Below are 23,815 nucleotides of genomic sequence, written 5' to 3' on the forward strand. Positions count from 1 at the left end.
TGGTGTCTTACAGTGGATTCGAACCCAGGTCTCTCACACCAATGGCATGTGTCTTATCCACAGTGCCAACACCACCCCCGATTGATAAATGACCGATTACTGTTCATTTTGTTAATTTCTGATGTTAATGGGTGATGAAACCCCATAATTACAGCTAGTTTGACAAAATGCTACAATGTTTGGTATCATTGGCTAATTTATTATTAACGTTGTGTGTACACTCTGCCAAACCTGGACTGTCGGTACTGTGTATATAAAAAAAATATGATAATGTGAGTAAATGATGACAGGATTTAGATTTTTGAACTATCGCTTTAAAGCTAACATGAGTTTGTATGTGAGTCTCAGTATGATTAGGAGATCTCCATGGAGATGACACGTTATATCTGAAGAGCTGCTCAATGGTTTCTCGTGGTTTGGAATGTGCTTTGACTCGATCACTGGTTATTTAAGATGTTGGAGAATCTCAGAGAATCTGACAATGAATACTGCTTCCTCAATTGCAGCAAATCCATTTTAATTCAGGTTGTATGCATAAGAAACACATCTTGAATATCTTTCATGGTTAACATAATTATATAAACTAATTCTAGGTGAGCTAACAGATTAATGGAGGATGACTGAAAGCTTATATTGCTGCAGGCACATCTGTTTGTCTTCTGCCTCATATAAAAGAGTCAGCTGCTGCAAAGGTCATCCCGAAATCAATAACATTTCAATTACAAGCAAACAAGACTGTGGCATATTATGCCTCGCTGTAGATTTCTTGAGAGATCTCATTTTGATACTTTCTCTGTGGTGTATAGGCCTATATCAAACCAAATGCCATTTATTTAAAAGATAGCACAAGAACACCTTTAAGCAAAGCATTTAATGATGATACTAAATATAGATAGTTAAAAATGAGACCTGGTGTGGTTAGATGTGTTGTGAAATGTTAGTGGATCATGTTCATATATAATTCACATGTTGAACTACACGCTGAAGGACACCTGTAAAAACTTCAGGACAAATGACTGCATACTGTACATCCACAGGACTGAACTCACAGCAAAATTGTCTCAGAAAGATAAAGTTAGCTCTGAGTAAACCTGTAGCATCAATTGTTTGCAAATATATTTTGTAGAATTCATAGACATCACTTCACATTTTTGGCGTGACAGGCTGAATGTCCAAGTACTTTTTAGTGCCACCATATATAATTAAATCTCTATGTTTTGGACATTTCTCAAAATACCAATGACTTCTTGTTTCAGGAAGGGTTCATTTTTCATGTAACATAACCTGAAGTATACTCAAAACTCTTCCTAGTGACACTCGAGGTCAAATATTAATTTACAGCAGTGTGAGGCTTCAATCCAAGAACAGAGAGCCCAGAATATAAGAAACAGAAAGAACAACTCTACACATCAGTGGTCACCATATATGATTTTGTCTCATCAAATATTTATGATATTTATGTAGTTTTGTAATATTATATATTTATAGTATTATACAGCTTCATTTAAAGGGGGGGTGAAATGCTATTTCATGCATACTGAGTTTTTTATACTGTTAAAGAGTTGGATTCCCATGCTAAACATGGACAAAGTTTCGAAAATTAAGTTGTACGTTTGAAGGAGTATTTCTGTTCCAAAAATACTCCTTCCGGTTTGTCACAAGTTTCGGAAAGTTTTTTGGAGTATGGGTCTGTGTGACGTTAGATGGAGCGGAATTTCCTTATATGGGTCCTGAGGCACTTCTGCTGGAAGAGTGAGCGCTCCCGTATAGCAGAGCACTGAGAGCACAACAGACTTCACTGATCAGAGCGAGAGCGTCACGAAATGTCACAAAAGAAGTGTGTTTTTGGTTGCCAGGGCAAGACAACCCTGCACAGATTACCAAAAGAGAAACAGCATTAAGGGACCAGTGGATGGAGTTTATTTTTACAGAGCATCAACGGAGTTGTGCAAGTGTTTGTGTTTGTTCCCTGCATTTCGAAGATGCTTGTTTTACAAACAAGGCCCAGTTTGACGAAAAAGGGTCACGATCGTGTGTTGGAACCGCAGGCGGTGAGTAAAACTGCTTCAAATATCTCTGTGTGTTGTCAACTTAGCTATCGGCGCATAAACACATCAAGTAAACAACATGCGATGTTGTCATCAAACTGCACTTTCCACATGTACAGCTTAAAAAAAAAAAAGACGACAAAGTGGAACTTAGTCATTTTCCAAAGCCGCTAAGCAAATATATACAGTTTCAGTACATACCACATAGAGATGTCATTGCTGATGCTGCTCTTGTTAAATTTCAGCCTCTGGATCTGATTCTGGATCATAAATATACGCTGAATCTGACTGTTAGCCATGGTTTGTTTTGGTTGGTTTTGTCCTCACGATAATGAGACACAGCTTCCAAACGCTCTCAACGCAAAAGCCTACTGGCGCTCGTGATTCTTTAGCTCCGCCCACACATCACGCCTCCAGCCGGTCGTGTTTTTCCGGGAAAAATCGGTACAGACTATCTTTCTCTTATGAATATAATAAAACTAAAGACTTTTTGGAGTTATGAAGGATGCAGTACTACTCTATAGGTACTCAAAATTAACAGGATATTGATTGAAAATGAGCATTTCACTCCCCCTTTAAGAATAATAGCACTGACACCTTTTAGATTGTATAGAACTAATGCTTATAACTAACTGCTTTATATATATATATATATATATATATATATATATTGTCCTGTTATTCTGCTTTGAAATGTGTTCCATGTCGGAATGTCTGTTTTTGTTTTGGTTTGTGGGACTCCGGCCTCTGCCAACTCACACAATAATATTTTTAATCCTCGGGATGCCAGTCGGCAGAAAACACAGCATGTTGTAGCTATGGAAACCAGCAAATGAATTGAGTCAGAGATCACAGTTTCCTCCAACCTAAAAAGCCTTGAAATTCAACTAAAAGCTCTATGAGCAGAGACATATTAAAACAGGGGCAAATAAACTCATCAACATTTGTCACCTTCCATTGTCAGTTTTGCTTGTTCCTGTTTCATGTCCTCAATCTGGCAACCAATGTGAGCATTGAGTGGTGTGTCATACAACCAAGTATTGTGACCCATACTCGGAAATCATGCTCTGCATTTAAAACCACACACACACACACACACACACACACACACACACACACACACACACACACACACACACACACACACACACACACACACACACACACACACACACACACACACACACACACACACACACACACACACACACACACACACACACACACACACACACACACACACACACACACACACACACACACACACACACACACACACACACACACACACACACACACACACACACACACACACACACAGCAGTGGGCACCTGGGGAGCAGTTGAGGGTTCAGTGCCTGGTTCAAGTGCACCTCAGTCATGGTATTGAGGGTGGAGAGCGCCCTTTACATTCACTCCCCCCACCTACAATTCCTGCCAGCCCGAGATTTGAACTTGCAACCTTTGGTTTACGAGTCCAAACCACTAACCATTTGCCCATGACTTCCCCCATTGAGTCTGAATAGGAGAGAGTGGGAGAAACAACGCTCTCCAATATTTTGAATTTGAAATGCAATACCCAATTAGTGTTGTCACGATACCAAAATTATTGTTTCAATACCGATACCTAGTCAAGAATTGCGATTTCGATACTTTTTCGATACTTTTCCTGAAAAGGGATAATACACTCAAATATCATTGCTGTGCTTTATTTTAAAACCAGGACAACATTCTAATCATATAACACACTAATAAATGAACATATGAACAGCAGATATATTAAACATTTGAACTAAATATGAAATAAAAAAATATAAAAAATAAAATAGAGCAATGATATTCAAGGTAAAGAAAGAATATATTTAGCAGCATTATCTCAGTTATCATAAGAAAAAATAAGAGTAATAAATTTATCTTGATTCTGAACTGAAAATATGAACAGCGATTATATTAAACAACGTTTCTGAACTCAGAAAATTAAATGTCAAAAGATTTTCAATTTAAGCAATGGCATTCAAGTAAAAAACAAAATAAAACAAATACAATTTAGCAGCTATATCTCAGATATTGTAACTAATTCTGTCAGTTGGGCAACCTTTTCTTTCAGAGGAGAAAACTTTATTGAGCGTCATCTTTTTCTACCAGTCGTGGATCGGCGGCCACAGTATCACTTGTGCTCGCACATGCAGCCTAGTGATGCGCGGGTCGGGTGTTTTCCAACCCACGGGTCCCGCTTTTATGAAACTATTTGGCCCACCCCAGCCCACAAATAAAGTAACATTTCTTTACCCACCCCGACCCGCGCATCGGGGACATCACGGAAGATAAGTTGCTACTAGATTCATATTTCTTGTTCACTGAAGCTCCTCCCTCAACAGCAGCGTGCTTGCACGGCACTATTAGCAGCGCATGCGCAGCTCGTGAACAGCTCTGTGAACTGTTTCATCCTGTCAAAGAGTTACTCAAGATGTGACGGAGCATGTGATTTGTTGAATGTAGTGAATGAATCCGCCCTTCACTGAACGAGATTGAGAGATCTTCTCATTCGTGAATGAGTTGAATGAACTGATACATCTTGTTTATGAACGAAATGAATGAGTACCTATACAGTGTCAGTTAGCCAAGCATGTAAATCTCGATTAGCAATCAGCAGATACAAAGCGCAGTTATAGGTGCTGTGCAGATACGCTCATATTTAGCATACAGAACATAACTCCACGTTTAATCCCCGATTAATGTGAATATTATATATGAACTGTCTGACCAAACAAATCGCTGTAGTGCTTTTTTGCTGCTTGCATGAGGAGAAAAAAACACAGACGTCCATAGGGAGGCACTGGAAGCGTGCGTTGCACACACCAACATGAAATACGTCTCTTACAAATCTGGAACGCAGTCATTCTTTGAAGTATCGATACTAATAAATGTAGGAATCGTGACGTTTTTAATTTCCGAGAATCGCGATACTTTTGAAGTATCGGTGTACCGTGCAACACTATACCCAATTACAACCACTAGCTGTCAATATTACAAACTGCACATTAAAGGTGCACTAAGCAATATTTGATATACGCTTTTGACCACAGTGTCGAACTGCGTCATAAAACAGACTTGTAGCCAATCAGCAGTAAAGGGAATCTAGTAATGATAGAGAGAAGCGAGTGCTCAATTTGAGGGCACAGGACGGATATTAGCAGATCGGCTATAGCTAGAGAGAGATGGCAGATAAAAAAAAGGAAAAAAATATCGGAGGAACAAAACATTAAAAAGGAGGGTTACGATCAAGCAAGAGGTAGGACCTGCGTAAATAATGGAGCAGCTTTTCAGAAAGAACTCAAGTAGTGGAAAGACACGGAAATAGACGTCAAGGTTATGTTATTTGTTCTCAATAGTTAAGTACCATGGATTTTGCATTGTTTTACACAACTTATCTGTGTTGGCTTTTGTTTAAATATGCATGTGTGTCATCTTTGCTTATTTTGTGATCATCGTTGCCATGGTTATGTACATACAAACGGGGTGTTGATATCAAAATTGGGGCGAAGTCCTGTTGGATTATGAGCATGTTTTCTTGTGCTTTTTAAATTATCAACATCATTTGGAAATATTCGCTTAGTCCACATTTGACATTTATTTTATTTAATTGGTTTAATTATAAGTTTCAGTTTTAGTTAACTAGAATTAACCTGGTAAAAGCTAGCTTTTTGACTCCTTGAGACCAACAGTAGGGGATGTTGGGTAAGAGGTGAGGTTACAGAAGCAAAGGGCAGCTTTAATTAGCACCTCCTAATTAAACGACTGATCTGGTATACCATCACAACAGCAGATCAGTGAAGCACAAACAGTAGCACATCAGCAGTACAGCAGAGTGCCTGCTGCAGATGTCCTTAAGGTAATAAATAGAGTTTATTGTGTAGGTGGAACAACACAGATGCCGTATCATTTAACAGCTGCTGTGCAGGACGCACAATGATGCTTCCTCTTCAACTAATGCTCTGCCTCACTGTTTGGATGATCCATATACTTCTGCACCAAACATGTAAAATGTGATATTTTTGAAGTGCAATCAAGAGGGCTTGTGTCTGTTCAATTATAAGATCAAAAGCTCTCAGTCGCCTCTTCAGTCTGAACCGCATCACGGACAGAGGGCTTTGTTTAAACCTGTCCTCTTATTGCGTTATGTGTCCTGCAGTAGCATTTCTTTCAGAGGCCTCTCTGACCCTTGTGTCATTGGGCTAATTGCACCTATGGAACTTATTTTTGTCTCCACAGAAGATCCTCTAATTTTATAGCAGGATGTCGTTTCATATAAAAGGCATCAGACGGATGTCTGACCAGTTAGCCCTGAATCTGATCCTCTGACAGCATGAATTCTTAATTTAGAACTTAACATTGATTATATATTAATGGCTTTACATAGATTCATCCTTGATGTGTATGGAGTCTGTTTCATGTTGCTGATGTGGAAAATTCACTTGAGTTAAAAGCCAATCAGAACTGACTGAGTACAAACACTCCAAGCTTTAAACAGATTTTAGGTTGTTTGGCATTTTCAGATTTCTACGGAGACCCGCACATGACACGCAGGAAAAAATAAAAGGCAAAATCGTGTGCACGATTTAGCAAATCGAGGGAACGAATTAGTAAATCGAGGGAACGCAGTAGTAATCATGTGCACGTTTTAGTAAATTGAGGGAACAAATACGCAAATCATGCGCACAATTTATTTATTTTTTCTTGCATGTCATGTGCGGGGCTCCGTAGATTTCTAATTTGTAGAAGTACTTTAAATTTTCACAGCACAATAAATCATTTTGCAAAAAAGCTTTAAAAATTATTTAAACTCTGTTTAAAACTTTTTTCTTTTATATTAGATTGAATCCAACAGCATTGGTGTGTAATTTGTCTGTGATTTAGTCTGACTTTGACCCTGCAAGGACACCCAGGAAATCCCATCCGATGAGGCTTAACTGATGCACCTGTCCTGCCGGCCAGTGACAGTTTGTGTTTCAGTGCAGCATCAGTCGATTGAAATCACTGATGTCAGTCGTTGTTCTGGGCTTGGTGAGTGAGAAGCCCAAACTTTGTCACCGAGGCGCTCATACTCTCGCTTTCACTCTTTCCCCTGGAAACAAGAGATCAGCAAAGATAGGTTTCATCCTTCACAATGAGTTTCTGTCCTTGTTCTTCTGAGGCAAAAAAAACAAAACCTTCTTACTGAGGAACACCAAACCATGGATGAGGTATGTAGGGTTTTATCCTCATTGCAAGAATAACTAAACCTGGGATTTTTTTGTCTCATGTATAAGGAAACAGGGCTTGAGGAGTATTTAATTGGTGTGTGTTTCATGAAAAACCTAAAAACCCACAGGGAACAAACTTTCCGGACTGGTTGAGCTTCTGTAATCTCACTTAAGGTGAGGCTCTTCATTCGTTGAAAGGTCAGAAGTTGAGATTGTAGTTTAGAAGTACAGAAATGCAATCTTTGATTTTCATTTGGAGTATTTCAGAAACCTGATTCTTTTACACCGATCCCGGTGGAAATCTTCTTAATACAGACGCTGTCTGTTGCTGAGCCCCTAAGAACTAAACCGCTCTTGTTGTATAAGATGAGAAGGTTTCATGTGTTTTGTGTCTGAGAACTTGTTGGACAGTTACATTCGCCCTCGTGGGACAAGACAAATTTCTGTGTTTGTCAAATAGACAAACAAGCTACTATAAAAGGGATTCTTTTGAAAACACTGATGTTTGAAAGCCCTAAACAATTCATTTTAGGTTGCACGAATGGTAAGCGTAAAACTTGTTAGTTAGAACTATTTGTATCCATTTGATTGCTACTGTTAGTTATTTTAACAATGCACTGCTATACAAAGACTTAAAATATCATATCACATACAGGTCTTCAGTTTACACTTCAAAATCACTTTTATGGCACCTGAAAGTTTTAGTTAATATTAGTTAATATTAGTCATTTATTAGTAAATGTAGTAATATTTAAAACAATTTTATGATTTCATATTTATCTTACAACAAACTATTTATCGTATTATGTTTAAATCATTGAAAAAATATATATTTGCATAGATATTGCTGTTTAGGGTATATGAATTGTCTATGTTGATAATGCTAAGAAGTTGCTAAAAACTGATTGCATCCACTGATGACTTGTTTGATGATTTGTTTGCACGTTACAGCACAAAGGAGCACAAAATTAGAGCTGATCACAGTTTGCACATATTTATGAAAACACCCCTAGATAATGAAATGACGGTCTACATTTACTGGGAATGTCCCTTCTCGTGGCTGTTTACTGGCAGTGTTCAGTGCTTTTTAATTGTTTCAGGGAAATACTGCTGATGTTTGTGAATCTTGCACATCTATAATGTATGTCGAAGAAATGTAGATATGCATTTATATTTTTGTGTTATTCAAAGTGACTTACAGTGTATTCAGGCTTTACATTTTATCTGTAAATGTTATCCATTACATGTAATGAGTGCAAATCTGCTTTTCAATTTCATCTACACAATAGCAAGAACACTATCCAGCCTGTATTTGCTCCCTGTTATAATCAAGGTCGTTATTGTTATTTAACCCATCTGTCAAATGATGTCCTGTCTGCTTCACTGCAATGTTTTGTATTAGGACAATAGATTTCAATACGGCCCTATGAAGTCATGGAGAGCTTTATTGTGATCATGAGAATGAGAAGATTCAGCTTGTAAAAACAGCAGCTGAGTATGAGTGTAAAGCTTAACAGATATCTAAAGTAAGCCAATGTATTATACATCTAGGGCTGCGCGATTTTTCAAAAAATCTAAATCTTGTTTTTTCCAGAAATAATTCTCGATTTTATTTTATGATTTTTAACTAGTCAACTTAAAAATGTAACCACAACATGATTCAAGTTACTTTTTCTTTATTAACCCTTTAGTTAAAGAAAATTCTATGTGCAGCACACATGAAGTTGTCAACAAGATGTTAATGTTAAAATAATTACTTGTTAAATATCTTTGCAGAAAAGATGCAAAAACTACAATTAATTATTTTACAAACTTGTCTAATAAGAGGAAAATAGTCATTCAAGGTAATTCTAATTCAGAATGACTGAAGGTATAACACCAGTAGACTTTAATTAACTACAAGTGTAAGTTACTAGGGCAATGAATTCTGTTAAAAGCCAAGCCACTTACGGCGTACCTAAAACCCAGGATTGGTGCAAACTAACCTGAAACTTACCTGGCCAGCCAGCTAATCCAGGTACAGGCCCTGGTCCTATATCTGATTGGTTTGCTACTGTGTATGGTGAGGATTTTTCAGTGACCAGTTTTATTTGTTACATATTTACATTAATAGATGGCGACCACTGAGACACTGACTCATTCTAGATTGGACCAAATGTCTTTATACATGTTTTTAATAATTGAATCGGTCCATTTTGATATATTAGTATATACATTTTTTTACTCTTCAGCATTTCAGAAAAAGTTACGTTTGTGATGCTGTGTGAGTGAATTATACAGTCACATGACTTGTTTCAACAAAGTCACATCTTGGTTTGATACACATCAATGAATGTATTCTTTAAAATATTGCTATTGTAGTTTGTGCAATCTTCCTCAAGAGTTTAGTTCAAGTACAGTAAGTGCTAATGCACATTTTGGCATATTTAGCCTATAATCAGCATAGTGTTTCCATTCAACATTTTTTCTGGAATCCCAAAATGCACATAAAAGTACACTGATGGAAGTTTTTTGATCATGCAACATGTGTAAATGTTTGACAGCAGAAAAGTTTAGTATGGGTTTTTGGTCAATAAATGCTCTTTTTGGACTGAGCAGAACTTTTTCAGATCTGAAAATTACAGTAAGTACATCAAAAATGTGACTCCTCAAAATATGACCCATTTTTATGCCAACTGTTACATATAGGTCAAAGGTGTAGTGCAGGAAGAAGCTTCAAGCACACCATTCATTAAAACCAGCATCATTCCTTATGCATGCCTTGCTTTAGTGGGATATACAGTACAGTGATAATGGATTCCGAGCAATTATTAATTTCATTTCCTGTGAGTGATTGCAGGAAAACAGAAGAATATACATGGAAAAACTGCTAAATTGTACTGTACATGATTAAAGTGTTCAAGGCCCTTTAAAAAGCAGACTGATATGAATGAAATGAAGATGCATTCAAGTAAATCTGTGGTTGTGCATGAATGTAATGGCAATGAAAAAGAACCATATGTCCTACATTTTTGTAGTTTGGTTTCCCCATGGACCTTTTTAATTTTCAAAGCATGAAATAAAAAGATTCAATCAGTGATGGTGAAATGTTGTACATTGGCTCATGCGTAATATTCTGTGATATCGTTAATTAATTAAGCAGCTGTTGAAATTTCGCAAATTGACATCGTTGATGTTTCCAGCTCAAGCAAACTCTACAATGCTGCATTTCTCTCAGTCACGTCAAAGCACAAAAACTGCTTCCTTTTATTTATCACCGACAGCGTCCTTATCTCAGACGAGTTCAGCATGAAGCTGTTGCTTTAGTGTTGAGAATATTGGATTCTGAAATTAAAGATGACTCGCCTGATTTGCCTTGACATTGCGTCTTTTGTTTGTTTCAGATAAACATTTCATTTTGAGATTGAGCAGAATGCAAGCTTATATGCCGACGACGCTGCACACATGCAAAGAAGTCAGTTTGGTTTCTTTAGAAACTTCTCAGTGTTAACACTCTCAAGGTTGTTTTTTAGAAAAATTAATTAATGTGAATGGTATATTTGCTTATTGTCAGTACTACTGTTGTTTAACCGCTTGCCAAATTTGTTAACTATTTAATTCAAATTTAATGTTAAACAAAATCTAAAGCTAAATTTTCAAGGTGATATTTCAGCTGCTGTATTTTTGAATCCATCTGTGTAAATTGAAATGTGAGCTGTCAGGCTGTTTAGTGGGCCATCTCGTGTGTGGAGGTAATGGAGACAATCAACCTTCAGTTTTACAGAGACGTTTCATGAGGCACATTTGAAGCGGTCCTTGAAACTAGCTGGTAAAACAAGGAACAGTGTTATAAACCAACTAATTATGAGAAATTGCGTATTCTTCTTTCATGGGCCACTCAGGGCCATTTCATGAGCGAATGTTTATTCTGTTAAACCTGATCTATGAGGAATGGTTAGATTAACCATTACCGTAACACACTCGCTTTGTTTTTGAACTCATTCTTGTGGTTAGCAAAGCTGCGTTTATTATTTATTTAAAGATTCATTTAAGCAGAGGGCCAGATCGGGAAAGGTCCCTGAGCTGGGATTTGACCTTAGGACGCCCGCAACGCAACAGAACAGCATTATGTGTCAGGGTGCTGTCCACTAAGCTATCAGCACTGACAAAGACTATATTGATTTGATTAAAAACACAATAGCAACAGTAATTACAGTATGTGAAAAATTCTTACAGTGTAAATGAAGTGTTTTCTATTTTAATGCATATTAAAATGTAATTGATTCCTGTGATCAAAGCTGAATTTTCAGCATCTTTACTCCAGTCTTCAGTGTCACATGATCCTTCATTCAACTATGCTGATTTGCTTCTCAAAAAAACGGCTTGTACTGCTTCATATGGTTATACATATTTTTATGATACTTTGATGAATAGAAATGTATTTAAAACAAAAATCTTTTGTTGCATTAAAACATTTTTCACTGTCCCTTTTGATCAATTCTCCGTGTCCTTGCTGAATAAAATTTTTAAAAACAATTTTTACTGACAACAGTCTTTTGAAAATTCGTGAGCAAAAATCAGTGGTGTTATCATGCCAGGATACAGCACATACAGAAAGTGCAGAAACATACAAGACTGAAATGGTGATGGAAAAGTAATGGAAAATCATACAGTGCAGAAGCACTTATGATGTTTAACCCTTTTAAAACAAATGCTATCCATTTATTGGATTGCTTAAACTATAATCAAATTGGCTTAAATATTTATATTACAATATATATATATATATATATATATATATATATATATATATATATATATATATTTATTTATATATATATTTACATTTTAGCTGCACTGTCCATGTGTCTCTGTCTATAGCTAACGATTGAAATATTGTGTTTTTGCATTACTTAATGAAAAACTAATGCTTGATTTGAGGTGACTACTGTACCTCACACAAGCCTCATGGATTATACTTCAGTTTGATTGTAGACTCAGAAAGTGATTTTAGCAAATAGACACCAGCTATAACACTTGATCTTTATTTTGACAGAAAGGTTTTCCGGCATTTAGTTTGCGATGGTGTGATGATATCTCTCATCTGTTTGTGGCTTGTCTTTTCTCAGTGCATCTGCAATATTGTTTTCACAGCTGTAATGGCATTTCTGTGTCATTAGCAGTAGTTTGGTAAATGCTTTAATTGGGTGCTAGATAGAGAGGCGTTTAGTGCATCAGATTTTTTACATCATTAAGGTCAAATGAGATGGTAGGATTGTAATTAAAGCTAACTGCTGTGTGTTACTGTTTGTTCTATCTTTTGAAATTGGCAAAACATTTGCAAACCCACTCTCAGACATTAAAGCACAAAGCCACTCAAATCAGTCAGTCTTATTACGAATAATTGCATACATTATTTCACTTTTATAAAACCAGCCAGAGTCTCATATATGTATGGCTGTGTGTGATTTTAGTTGTTCCTATATATTATTTGTGCATTTAGAATAAATGTAACATTTATTGAAGAATTATAATTTAAGGTGCATTCACACCTAGTTTGGTTAGACTGAATCAAACAAGTTCGTTTCCCTCTTGGTGCGGATCTTTTGGGCAGCTGTGAATACAGCAAACACGTTCAGGTGTGGACCAGAGAACCGAACCAGATCCAGATGAAGAGGTGTTCTGGTTCCAAACAAACTCTGGTACAGTTGAATGGATGAATCAATGAATATATGACCAGTCAATGACTGAGACCCAGTGTGTTACAGTGATTTTCAAAATTTTAATTATTTTAAGTGTAGTATAGTAAATAACCTAAATTAAACCTTGATTAAACCTTGACCTTCACTGAAAATTCTACTTTCATTTTGTAGCTAATTTAGCTTTTGTTTATGGTGAAGAGTCCATCAGACATAAAACAAACTTGCTACATTGACCTACAATAAATAACATTTTGGCTTATGTCTAAAGAGAATGTATTGTTCAGAAGTAACCACTGTTATACACTTTTTAGGCCACTTTGAGGCTGAAAAAAAAAATCTGTATTTCCAGAATATTACTGCGTAATTGCTCCTCTCCTCTCTGGTTTGTTCATGCCAGCTCAATCCCTGGGCTTTACTCTGCTTGAAATAGACCAGCACAGTTCAGAGTTCCCTGGTGGCTCCAAGCCAGACGGGAAGCTGTCCTGGGCAATCACAACCCTCCTGCTCCCCTCCACCAGACAGACATCCCAGCAGCAGCAACCTCACGCTAGTGCTCCTCTGACCTAATGACTCCCTGCATCATCAACTTCTGCATCACATAGCCAACACACAGCAAACAGACTATTCAGGATGAGCAAGAGAAATACACATTAAAACGAAGAGTACACATTACCCACATAATAACAGAAACCACATAATAATCTCAGAATAAATCTAAAATAAAGTATTTGATTGATGTATTTCTCTTGTTGTAACAGCCAACAAGGTCCGCTGTTCACTGCTTCACAGAACATAAACAGATGCGTCTTCATTGCATGAGTGAACCACAGCCTATTAAGCAATGAAAGAATTTTAGACCCACAGGTTTGAAATAGTCTTGAGCAGCCATAGACTGATATTGTATATTGGCAAACTGATATATATTTGAGAATATATTTGAGATTATTATCACTGAATAACTCTGCTTAGCTACCAGCCACCATGTCAATGCACAAACCTGATTTTAAACTTTAGTGAATTTACAGTTGATGTTGTGTAAAAAAACTAACAAACATTGATTGCAGCATATTAGCCTCTATCACATGCATATTGCTATTACAAGAAAAGTAAACCAGTGGCCATTTAAGTAAATTAAGGTGGTAAAAAAAAAAAAAAGGTTTTTAAATATTCGTCGGATTTAAAATCCTAATTCGGATGCAAAAACAATGCATTCAAATTTTAGGTGTGCGTCAGGCAGCCTTATCTGTGGTGCATGAGATGAGATTACGATGCAAGTGTTCTGCATTTGAATGTTTTTGTTAGCCTTTCCAGTTGAAGCCACTGTGTTGTTCATAAAAAGTATTGTGGAAAAAATAGAACATCAATGTGGAGAAGATGTTGTTTATGTCAAAACTGAACCCAAGCCGTTCACACAGAACTCATATCTCGGTCATTGTCTTGAGGGACGTCTATCATCATTGCACTAACGTCTTGCACAAAAGAGCCTCATGTTTAGAAAGCCATTTAAAATGAATGCAAGTTCAACTTTTAAAAAACATATCTCAAGACTTTATGGCAGGGTTTGGTGCATCACATGTTTTTTTTTATGAAAAGGGTACTGTGTAATTTGCTTTTGGTGCTTTGTATTAAACTATGCATTCATACATGATGCTGTTTTGTTTATAGTTGTTTAAGCAACTTAATTCATTTTAAAAGGTTTTTAAACATTATTCTTTTTTTAGAGCTTTACATGCATTAGTGATATTTTGTTCATTTCAGCCCTTTTGATAACCCTAAAGTAATTATGTATTTATTAATAGGTATAGTTTTATTCAAGGTTCAAAGACTACAGTTGTCATGGTCTTGCAACCAAAGATAGCCTACGATAGTTTTCTGACAGTTTTCTGCTGCTACGACCCACATTTTCTGACTAGCCAATAAAAATGTGACATGAAATGAATGCGCTAAAACGTAAAGCTGTTTACCTCATGCTCTTATCCCTTCCTCTTTAACCCCTTCTAATTTTTTTCAGCACACATAAAAATTCCAACCGCCACATTGTGATTAGCGTTTACGTTTTACGATATATTATATTCTTCAATAGAAACGTGCATCATAACCTACGAGTCAATAAGTTTCATCATTGTTCAGTCTACATGCATGTCGTACCCAAGTTAGACCCAATGTGATCTGCAGTGATCTTATAGGATCGCTAAAATTGTGCAGTGTGTAGATGGCAGAAGATATGAAGTTTGCAGTTGCAAAATGCACGGCACACACCTGAATATTTGGGTTGAACTGTTCTGGAACAGTGTTGAACCACTGATTTTTAGTTGTGTACTCTTTTGGAAAGACAAACAAAGTAGTTTCGCTTTCACAACGAAACTCACAGCGTCTCCACGACATGGCAGCAGCAATAATAATACAGCAAGAATCAAAATCACACTTTCTTTCTTTGTGTGAACATTTGGGCAGTGTTACACAAATCTTCCTGCATCGTGATGTAGACAAGTGGGGGTGTGTTTATATGAGCCTTTTTAAGGAGGGCATGGTTGACTCTCAACTTTTATAAAGAATATCTCTTTGGATTTGAGACTTTAGTGTTTGCAAATTCACAGATCTTCTTTATGCACCAAGAGCTTGTAACACTCCAAAGAGAAAGGAACAATTTAAATCGCATCATATGACCCCTTTTCTTACCTGTTGAGAAGAAACGTCTTGGTTACGTATGTAACCCTCGTTCTGTGAAGGAGGGAACGGAGACGTTACGAATGGGATCTCGCCCGAGAGCCCAATCACCTTCGAGTGGTACAAAACGAGCCAATGGTACACAAAGTACCTTGGTCTGCGGAATTTGCATCGCGAGCTCCGCCCCGCAGAGTGGGTATATAAGGAGCAACGCGACCAAGGGGCATGTACGCAAGTGTTGGACATCAGCATTGCTGGAGGAACCCAGGGTTCTGACTGAGGAACTCACCTGAGGGGAATAGCGCACACATCCAGTCCGCGGAGTGGAATGGCGCAGCAAGCAGATTGACACCGAGCAGGTCCTTACTGGCCAGAAGGGGCGAGTACCCGGGAGGACACGGGCTCTACATGGAGATTATAAAATCTCGCGAATGTGTTAGGTGTCGCCCAGCCCGCAGCTGTACAGATGTCTGCTAGCGAGGGGCCATGCGCCAGCGCCCAGGAGGAAGCTACACTCCTAGTTGAGTGAGCTCTCACCCCTAGGGGGCATGGCAGGTCTCGAGCCTGATAAGCCAGGACAATAGCATCCACTATCCAGTGGGATAACATCAAATCAGCACAGAACAAGATAGATAGATAGATAGATAATTTATTGTCCCTTAACGGGAAATTTGTTCTCACAGATTGTCATACAGCACACGCAACTGGCAAATCCATACATACATGTACACATGTAACAGCAACAACAAAAACACAAAAAGGTGAATATTCAACTTTGTAGCCTATTAAGGATTGAAATTGCAGATGGTACAAAGCTCTTTTTGAAACGAGCCCTTCTCCATGTTAGGGTCCTGTATCTTCGCCCAGAGGGCAAGAGAGTGAAATGGAAGTTGAGGGGGTGCTCTGGGTCTGTTATTATTGTTCGGGCAAGGCGGGCTATTGCTCTGTCATTGAGTTCTGAGATGTTGGGTGTAGGGGAGTGTGTTATTTTTGAAGCTATGTGTGTGATTTTATTCAGTTTGTTTTTGCTGGTGACTGACAGCATGTTGTAAAAACTGGTGGAGCAGTATAAAAGAATGGGCTGGATAATACTTGTGTACAGTAGTAACAGAAGATGAGGGGCAATGTAAAGGGAATTTAGTTTTCGTAGAATATGCAGACGCTGTTGGGAGCGTTTATGGATGTCCTTTATGTGATAATCAAAAGTGAGCTTGTTATCCAGGGTGAGTCCAAGATATTTGAATTTCTCAACCTGTTCTATCCTGTTGCCATTAATGGAGATCTGACTGAGACTGGGTGCATTAAAGACCAGTTCTTTTGTTTTCTCAACATTGAGATGGAGAAAATTGTCTGTGCACCAGTGTGTAAAGTGTGATATCGTGTCGTGGTAAGCAGCAATGCTAGTGTGATCGTTGAGGAGAGCCAGTATTGCAGTATCGTCTGAGTATTTGTAGTATGTTGTGATGGATGAAGGACTAATACAGTCATTAGTGTAGAGTGTGTAAAGAAAGGGAGAGAGGACACAGCCTTGAGGGGCTCCAGTGTTGGTTATGGTGGTGTCCGATGTGACAGACCCTATCCTCACAGCCTGTGGCCTGTTGCTCAAGAAACTGTGAATCAGATGGATGTAATGAGGTGAAACGTTGAGCTTCCGTAGTTTTTTAATCATCTGATGACGTTGAATTGTATTAAATGCTGAGCTTAAGTCCACAAAAAGAACTGCAGCAGAGTTACCAGATACTTCCAGATGTTGAAGGAGGGAATGAAGGAGACATACAACAGCATCCTCCGTCCCTCGCCTGGCTTTATAGGCAAACTGATGTTTGTCCAGCTGTGGATTGACAGTTGACAAGATGGTGCGCAGAATCAGTTTTTCATAACATTTGCTTGCTATGGGTGTGAGAGCAACAGGTCTGTAATGGTTGAGCTCTGATGGACGGGGTTTCTTTGGTAGAGGAATGATGGTGGACTTTTTCCATAGGGTGGGCCACCGTGCTGTACTGTATGACTCATGCATTATGGAATACAGAACCGGGGAGAGTTCCATTGCACAAAGCTTGAGCACCCTGGCAGGGATGCCATCCGGCCCCATGGCCTTGCCGATTTTACACCTACTCAGCTCCTGTCGAACATCCACCTCTGTAAAGGGAGAAGTTGTCAGTAGATCTGAAGGGAGAGCGTTAAGTAGCTCATTGCAGACAGCTGAATAATCAGTGATGTCAAATCTGGAGTAAAAGGTATTAAGGCTATTTGCAAATGTTGTGGGGTTAGAAATAGTGCTATGATCTTGTTTCACATTCTGTCCCGTCAATATTTTTATTTTCTTGAAGGCTTGTTTTGTGTTCATTGTAGAAAACTCATGTTCTATTTTCTCCTTGTATTTAAGTTTTTCTTTAATAATGTCATTTTTTATCTGTCTGTCCAATATTTTGAGTGAAAGCCAATCCTTGCCTTGAAATATTTTGTGTTTCTTAGACAGTTTTTGTTTAATCTGTGGAGTAATCCAAGGCCTGGAGTTAGGGAAAGTTTTGTATGTTTTTGTTGGTATACAGTTACTTATGCAAAACTTTATGTAGTCTGTTGTAACTGACAGTCTCTCATCCAAAGTACCGTTAAAAACGGTCCAGTCAGTGCATGCGAGGGAACCTTGCAGACGTACTGCTAGCAACTCGAGGCAATTGACATGCCACTGAAGTCGGGGTCCTGTCCAGGAGCCTGACGCAGCATGCCCGTTGCACATGGCACCCCAGCCCGTGGCAGAGGCATCTGTTGAAAGAACAACATGCCTGGACACCGGTTCTAGGGGCACGCCGGCCCGTAGAAACGAGGGGTCCAACCACGGGGTGAAGTATCGGCGGCAGGCCGGAGTGATGGTCACTCGGAGCGTGCCCTGTTGCCATGCCGTGCCCTGTTGCAAGTGCTGAAGCGGTCTCATATGGAGTAGCCCGAGCGGTATGACTGCCGCCGCGGACACCATATGCCCCAGGAGCCTCTGAAACAGTTTCAGTGGAACCGCTCTCTTGCCCTCGAACTGTCTCAGGCAATTCAGCAGTGACTGCGCGCGCTCGTTTGTAAGCTGCGCGAACATGGCGACCGAGTCTATTTCCATACCGAGAAAAGAGATCCTCTGCACAGGGGAGAGCTTGCTCTTTTTCCAGTTGACCTGAAGACCCAGTCGGGCGAGGTGTCTGAGCACCAGATCCCTGTGCTCGCACAACCACTCTCGAGAGTGAGCTAGGATAAGCCAGTCGTCGAGGTAGTTGAGGATACGGACACCTTGTTCCCTGAGAGGAGCCAGGGCTCCCTCCGCGACCTTCGTAAAGACGCGGGGAGACAGGGCCAACCTGAATGGGAGAACCTTGTACTGATATGCCTGCCCCTCGAAAGCAAACCGAAGAAACAGTCTTTGTCGAGGAAGAATGGAGACATGAAAGTACTCGTCCTTCAGGTCGATCGCTGCAAACCAATCCTTTGGACGAATGCATTCGAAAATGCGCTTGGGCGTTAGCATCTTGAACGGGAGTCTGTGCAGAGCTCGGTTCAAGGCACGCAAGTCCAGGATTGGCCGTAACCCACCTGTCTTCTTGGGTACTATGAAGTAAGGGCTGTAAACGCCGGACTTCATGTCGGCTGGAGAGACCGGCTCTATCGCGCCCTTTGCCAGCAGGGTCGCGACCTCCGCGCGCATGACAGGGGCATCTTTGCCCACGTGGACACCCCGAAACCTGGGGGGACGCCGGGCGAACTGAATCGCGTAGCCGAGCCTGAGCGTCTGGATGAGCCAGCGGGAAGGCCTGGGGAGCTCTAGCCAGGCTCCCAGGAACCGAACCAGCGGGGTCAAGGGGAATACAGGCGTACCCACAGTGGGGCAGCATAGTGGAGCAGACAGCCCCGGCATGGGAGGCATAGCGTCCCTTAGCGGGGGCGGAGTGCGGGCACTCGTCTGACTCCAAGTGGCAAAGAGGGCATGAGAAGGCGAAGTGTTCTTGAGCTGTCTTTGCATGGAAACTGGCAAGGGGAGAGGGGAACGAGAGCGGCGAGGAAGCACGTCGCCAGCTGTCGTTCGTGGCCTATTGGGACCCGGAGGTAGAGGACACAGCTCTTTTAGTGAAGGTTTGGGTACCACCGGCCGCAGGGCCAGTGGCAGAACAAAAAGAAAATGAGAACAAAGGATTCTCCCCCGGCCCTCCTCTGGGGGAAGGAGTGGTCCTGCTACCATCTCCTGATGAGCTGACGTCTCCAACTCCGGGTCGCCCGTCTCAAGAACGCCGCTTGGCCTGGCGTTTGGCAGGTTTAGGGCAGAGACAGGTTGTGCCGCCCTTCTGCGGCCATCTCCTCGCTGCGGCCGGTGTGAAGGTTGCTCCTGTGGCCGAGCGGGAGTGGAGGAGGCCGCAGGGGGCCGCCGTCGGCAACGAGCAGGCTGAGGTTGCGCCGGCGGCGGGTTGGAAGCAGCAGTGGGCCGCCGGGGCAGGATGTGTCTGATGGCCTCAGACTGCTTCTGGGTGGCAGAGAACTGCTGGGCAAAGCTCTCTACCGCGTCGCCGAAGAGGCCATCCTTGAGACCGGGGAGTTGAGGAGCTGAGCCCGATCAGACTCCCTCATGTCTGCCAGGTTCAGCCATAGGTGGCGCTCCTGGACCACCAAAGTGGACATCACCTGACCCAAGGAGCGCGCAGTGATCTTCGTCGCCCGGAGAGCAAGGTCGGTAGCAGTGCGCGCTCCCTGCAAAACCCCTGGGTCAGCACCACCCTTGTACAGCTGCCGGAGCAGCTTGGCCTGATAGACCTGAAGTGAGGCCATGGCATGCAGGGCAGAAGCGGCCTGGCCCGCAGCTCTGTAAGCCTTGGCCACAAGCGTGGATGAGAACTTACAGGCCTTGGAGGCCAGCTTGGGACCACCACGCCAAGCAGAGGCGATCTGTGGACACAGTTGCATCGGAACAGAACGCTCCACCGGGGGAATCCCAGCATACCCCTTGGCCGCCCCGCCATCGAGGGCAGTGAAGGCGGAGGAAGAACCAGAACAGTTTCGGGCAGTTAAAGGTGCCTTCCATGAACTAGTTACTTCCTGGTGCATTTCCGGGAAGAAAGGAACCAGAGGGGGGTGCTGGCGATCCGCATGAGCAGCCCCCAGGAACCAATCATCCAGCCTTGAGCGCTCGGGACAGGGCGGAGGATTCCACTCAAGTCCGATGCTCTCTGCTGCCCGGGAAAGCACGGCCGTCAGCTCGGGATCGGACTCGGACAACGCTGGCACTCCCGAGGGAGGCAACGCAGCCGAACCCTCATCTCCCGAGGACTCAAGCCCGCCTTGTGATGCGGCGATCGACATACGGTCCTCTTCGCAAGCCCCGAATTAGATGTCAGGAGCCTGAGAGGGTCCAGCAAACTCATTCGGGAACTCAACCCGCTGCGGCGTATGTGAGTGGGGTGTGGCCCGAGGAGGTTCGCTCGTCGGGGAAGCCCACACGGTAACCCTCAGATCACCCTGGCCACCAGCCGAAGTAGCCCTCTTACGAGAAGAAGACCTAGAACGGGGTGTGGCGGAGGGGACTCTATACCTTTTAAGGTAATCGAGTCTCGATCTCAACGCCGAGATAGTCATGTCCCCGCAATGAGAACATGAGCCATCCAGGAACGCAGTCTCAGCGTGCTGGAAGCTCAGACACGTGACACAGCGATAGTGACCGTCACGAGGAGCGATATACCGACCGCACCCAGAAACACACAGGCAAAATGACATCTTTAAAAAGACGCAAATCGGCCCGTATCTCTTTTGTGAGAGAAATTGTCTCTTTAAGAGGTGTTGAAGCGCTCAGGGGAACGCGGGAGCTGTCACAGGAAACCCAGACGAACCGCTGAATCGCGCCGTCACACCAACACCAGCTCTTGCTTGTCACACTCCGGTGATTGCAGCAAGCGATGTGCTTGGCTCCGAAGCGAAAGCTTGAATGCGAGTTGCTCGCGTTGCTCCTTATATACCCGCTCTGCGGGGCGGAGCTTGCGATGCAAATTCCGCAGACCAAGGTACTTTGTGTACCATTGGCTCGTTTTGTACCACTCGAAGGTGATTCGGCTCTCGGGCGAGATCCCATTCGTAATGTTGAACGTGACCGACTGAAAGGGAACTTCTTGTCTCAATTAAAATTCCGTCAAATTCCTCCGTCTTGTAAAAACATTACCAACATTTACACTTGTTTTACCCTTTTATCTCTCTGCACATTTTGGCAAGTCTTCCAATTTCGTACTTTTTTTTTTTTGTGATGCATCAGTCATCTTCCCACGTCTGCTGAACACCACTTGGCTCAGCCTCCTACAGTAGCCACACCCCAGACTCTTGCTTTTAGTTGAGCTGGAATGAGTTTAAATGTTTAGACGGTGCCTGGGAGGTTCAGTGAATACAATTTAGTGGAAGACAAACCAATGAAAGGCATATTAATAGTAGTCATTGAACAATAAACAGTTAATATAATACATTTTGACAAAAAAAATTTGTACTACCTTTATCTTTAAGGGTTTACATGTCTGTTTTTGTGTGTTTGACAGGAGTTGGTTGGCAGTAGCCCTCCACAGAGGAACTGGAAGGGAATCGCCATCGCCCTGCTGGTCATCTTGGTCATCTGCTCTCTGATCGTCACCTCTGTCATTTTACTCACACCAAGTATGTGCTGCTGTCTGCATGCACTTCACATTTAATCATTAACACATTCCAGGTCTAATATGCAAACAAAATGTAGTCGTGTCCACATTCCTGACGTGTATTTCTTCACATTTGTTAGATCTTGTTAATATAAACTCCCATGGAAAAATGCAAATATACTAGCAAGTATGTTTAGGACTGTGTAATTGCACAGTATCTTTGATCACTAATCCACTTCTTTTTCTGGTTTAAATAAAAGCTATCCCTCTCATCTAATGAATAATGGGGCTGTGATGTAGGCTATGCTGAGATCTCACTGAGCAGACATGTTTTAACCGTGGTGTTTTTAGTCGTATACGCATTTGGCGAAACATCACAGGTAGTGTTTGCATGTTGTTTGCCGTCCTACTGTATTTACTTCTTATGCGAAAGATAAAACACACTCTCTCTTTAAGCAAATGGGGGGAAATAAATCCCAGATATCAACATTGTTACAAACAGCTTAGATTTTTACTTTTTACTGTAATAGCACCAAACTCTTCATACTCTATATGACAACAACTGTCTCTTTTAATTCTGATTTTGAGAGTCTTTGGAGAAATGTCTGAGGTTTTCCTCAGTAATTTGAATAATTCACTTCTGGTATTGTTTATCAGTTGTTTTGCTGTTTTTTCATACACATATAGATCTTTTTGTGCCAGAGTAAAACTGTGTTGTTAATGCAGGAGAGTCAAAGTGATGATGCCAAGCAGCTGCTGCAGCCAAAATATTCCTGGTTCTGGATTAAATTTTAGTGATTTTTTCCAGGGTAATTAGTATAGTGTGTATTATATGACTGTACTTTAACACATGAAAGTGGGCCACCATGTTTCCCCAGAGTTTTTTTTTTTTCAAACGTGAGTGATAGAGTTAGTATGCAAATATGGATAAACTGTTAGAGAGACCAAATTAAGATTTGCCTGAAGGAATGAGTGAACTAATTTTTAACCCTCTGCTAATTGAGGGTGAGCTGTTACCCTGTGCGGGGCTTGCAGAAAGACATCTAAAAGTAACAGGATTGTTTTGAGTATTATATTGAGTACTAATACTTTATTAAGTTTATTAATAACTTTTATTTTTATTTTTATAAATTTGTATTTGTAGTTGTATATTTTTTGTTCTTGTCATATATATATATATATATATATATATGTGTGTGTGTGTGTGTGTGTGTGTGTGTGTGTAAAATGTTTTTTTGTTGTAATTTTTGTACTTCAACAGGCAGTACTTATTTTTGTGTTTTTAATCTGTTTTTTAGCTTAATTTCAAAGTAACATTTTATCTACTTCAACTTAAAAATGTAAGTTAAACACTTTTTAAAGTTTTTAATCTATTCTTCTACATATATATTTTTTCAGCTTAACTTTAACACTATACATTGTCCACTTACTTCACTGTTAAAACTAGAGTTCAGTAAAAATGAGTGTTTTTCTTAAAATTAAGTATAATTAAACTTGCTGTACAAGTTATTTCACCTTAAAATATATTAAACTGACTTA

The 23,815-nt window shown here is 40.7% G+C and overlaps 1 protein-coding gene across 1 annotated transcript in view; it reads left to right on the forward strand.

Annotated features, from left to right (window-relative positions):
- Positions 1–23,815, forward strand: part of LOC113046089 (dipeptidyl aminopeptidase-like protein 6) — a 136,284-nt gene that overhangs the window by 65,446 nt on the left and 47,023 nt on the right. The window contains exon 2 of the mRNA XM_026206957.1: positions 22,184–22,298. Within this exon, the coding sequence (XP_026062742.1) occupies positions 22,184–22,298 (115 nt within the window). The remainder of the gene's footprint in view (positions 1–22,183; positions 22,299–23,815) is intronic.

The sequence above is a fragment of the Carassius auratus genome, chromosome 27, assembly GCF_003368295.1.
Source record: "Carassius auratus strain Wakin chromosome 27, ASM336829v1, whole genome shotgun sequence".
In the NCBI taxonomy this organism is placed as follows: Eukaryota; Metazoa; Chordata; class Actinopteri; order Cypriniformes; family Cyprinidae; genus Carassius; species Carassius auratus.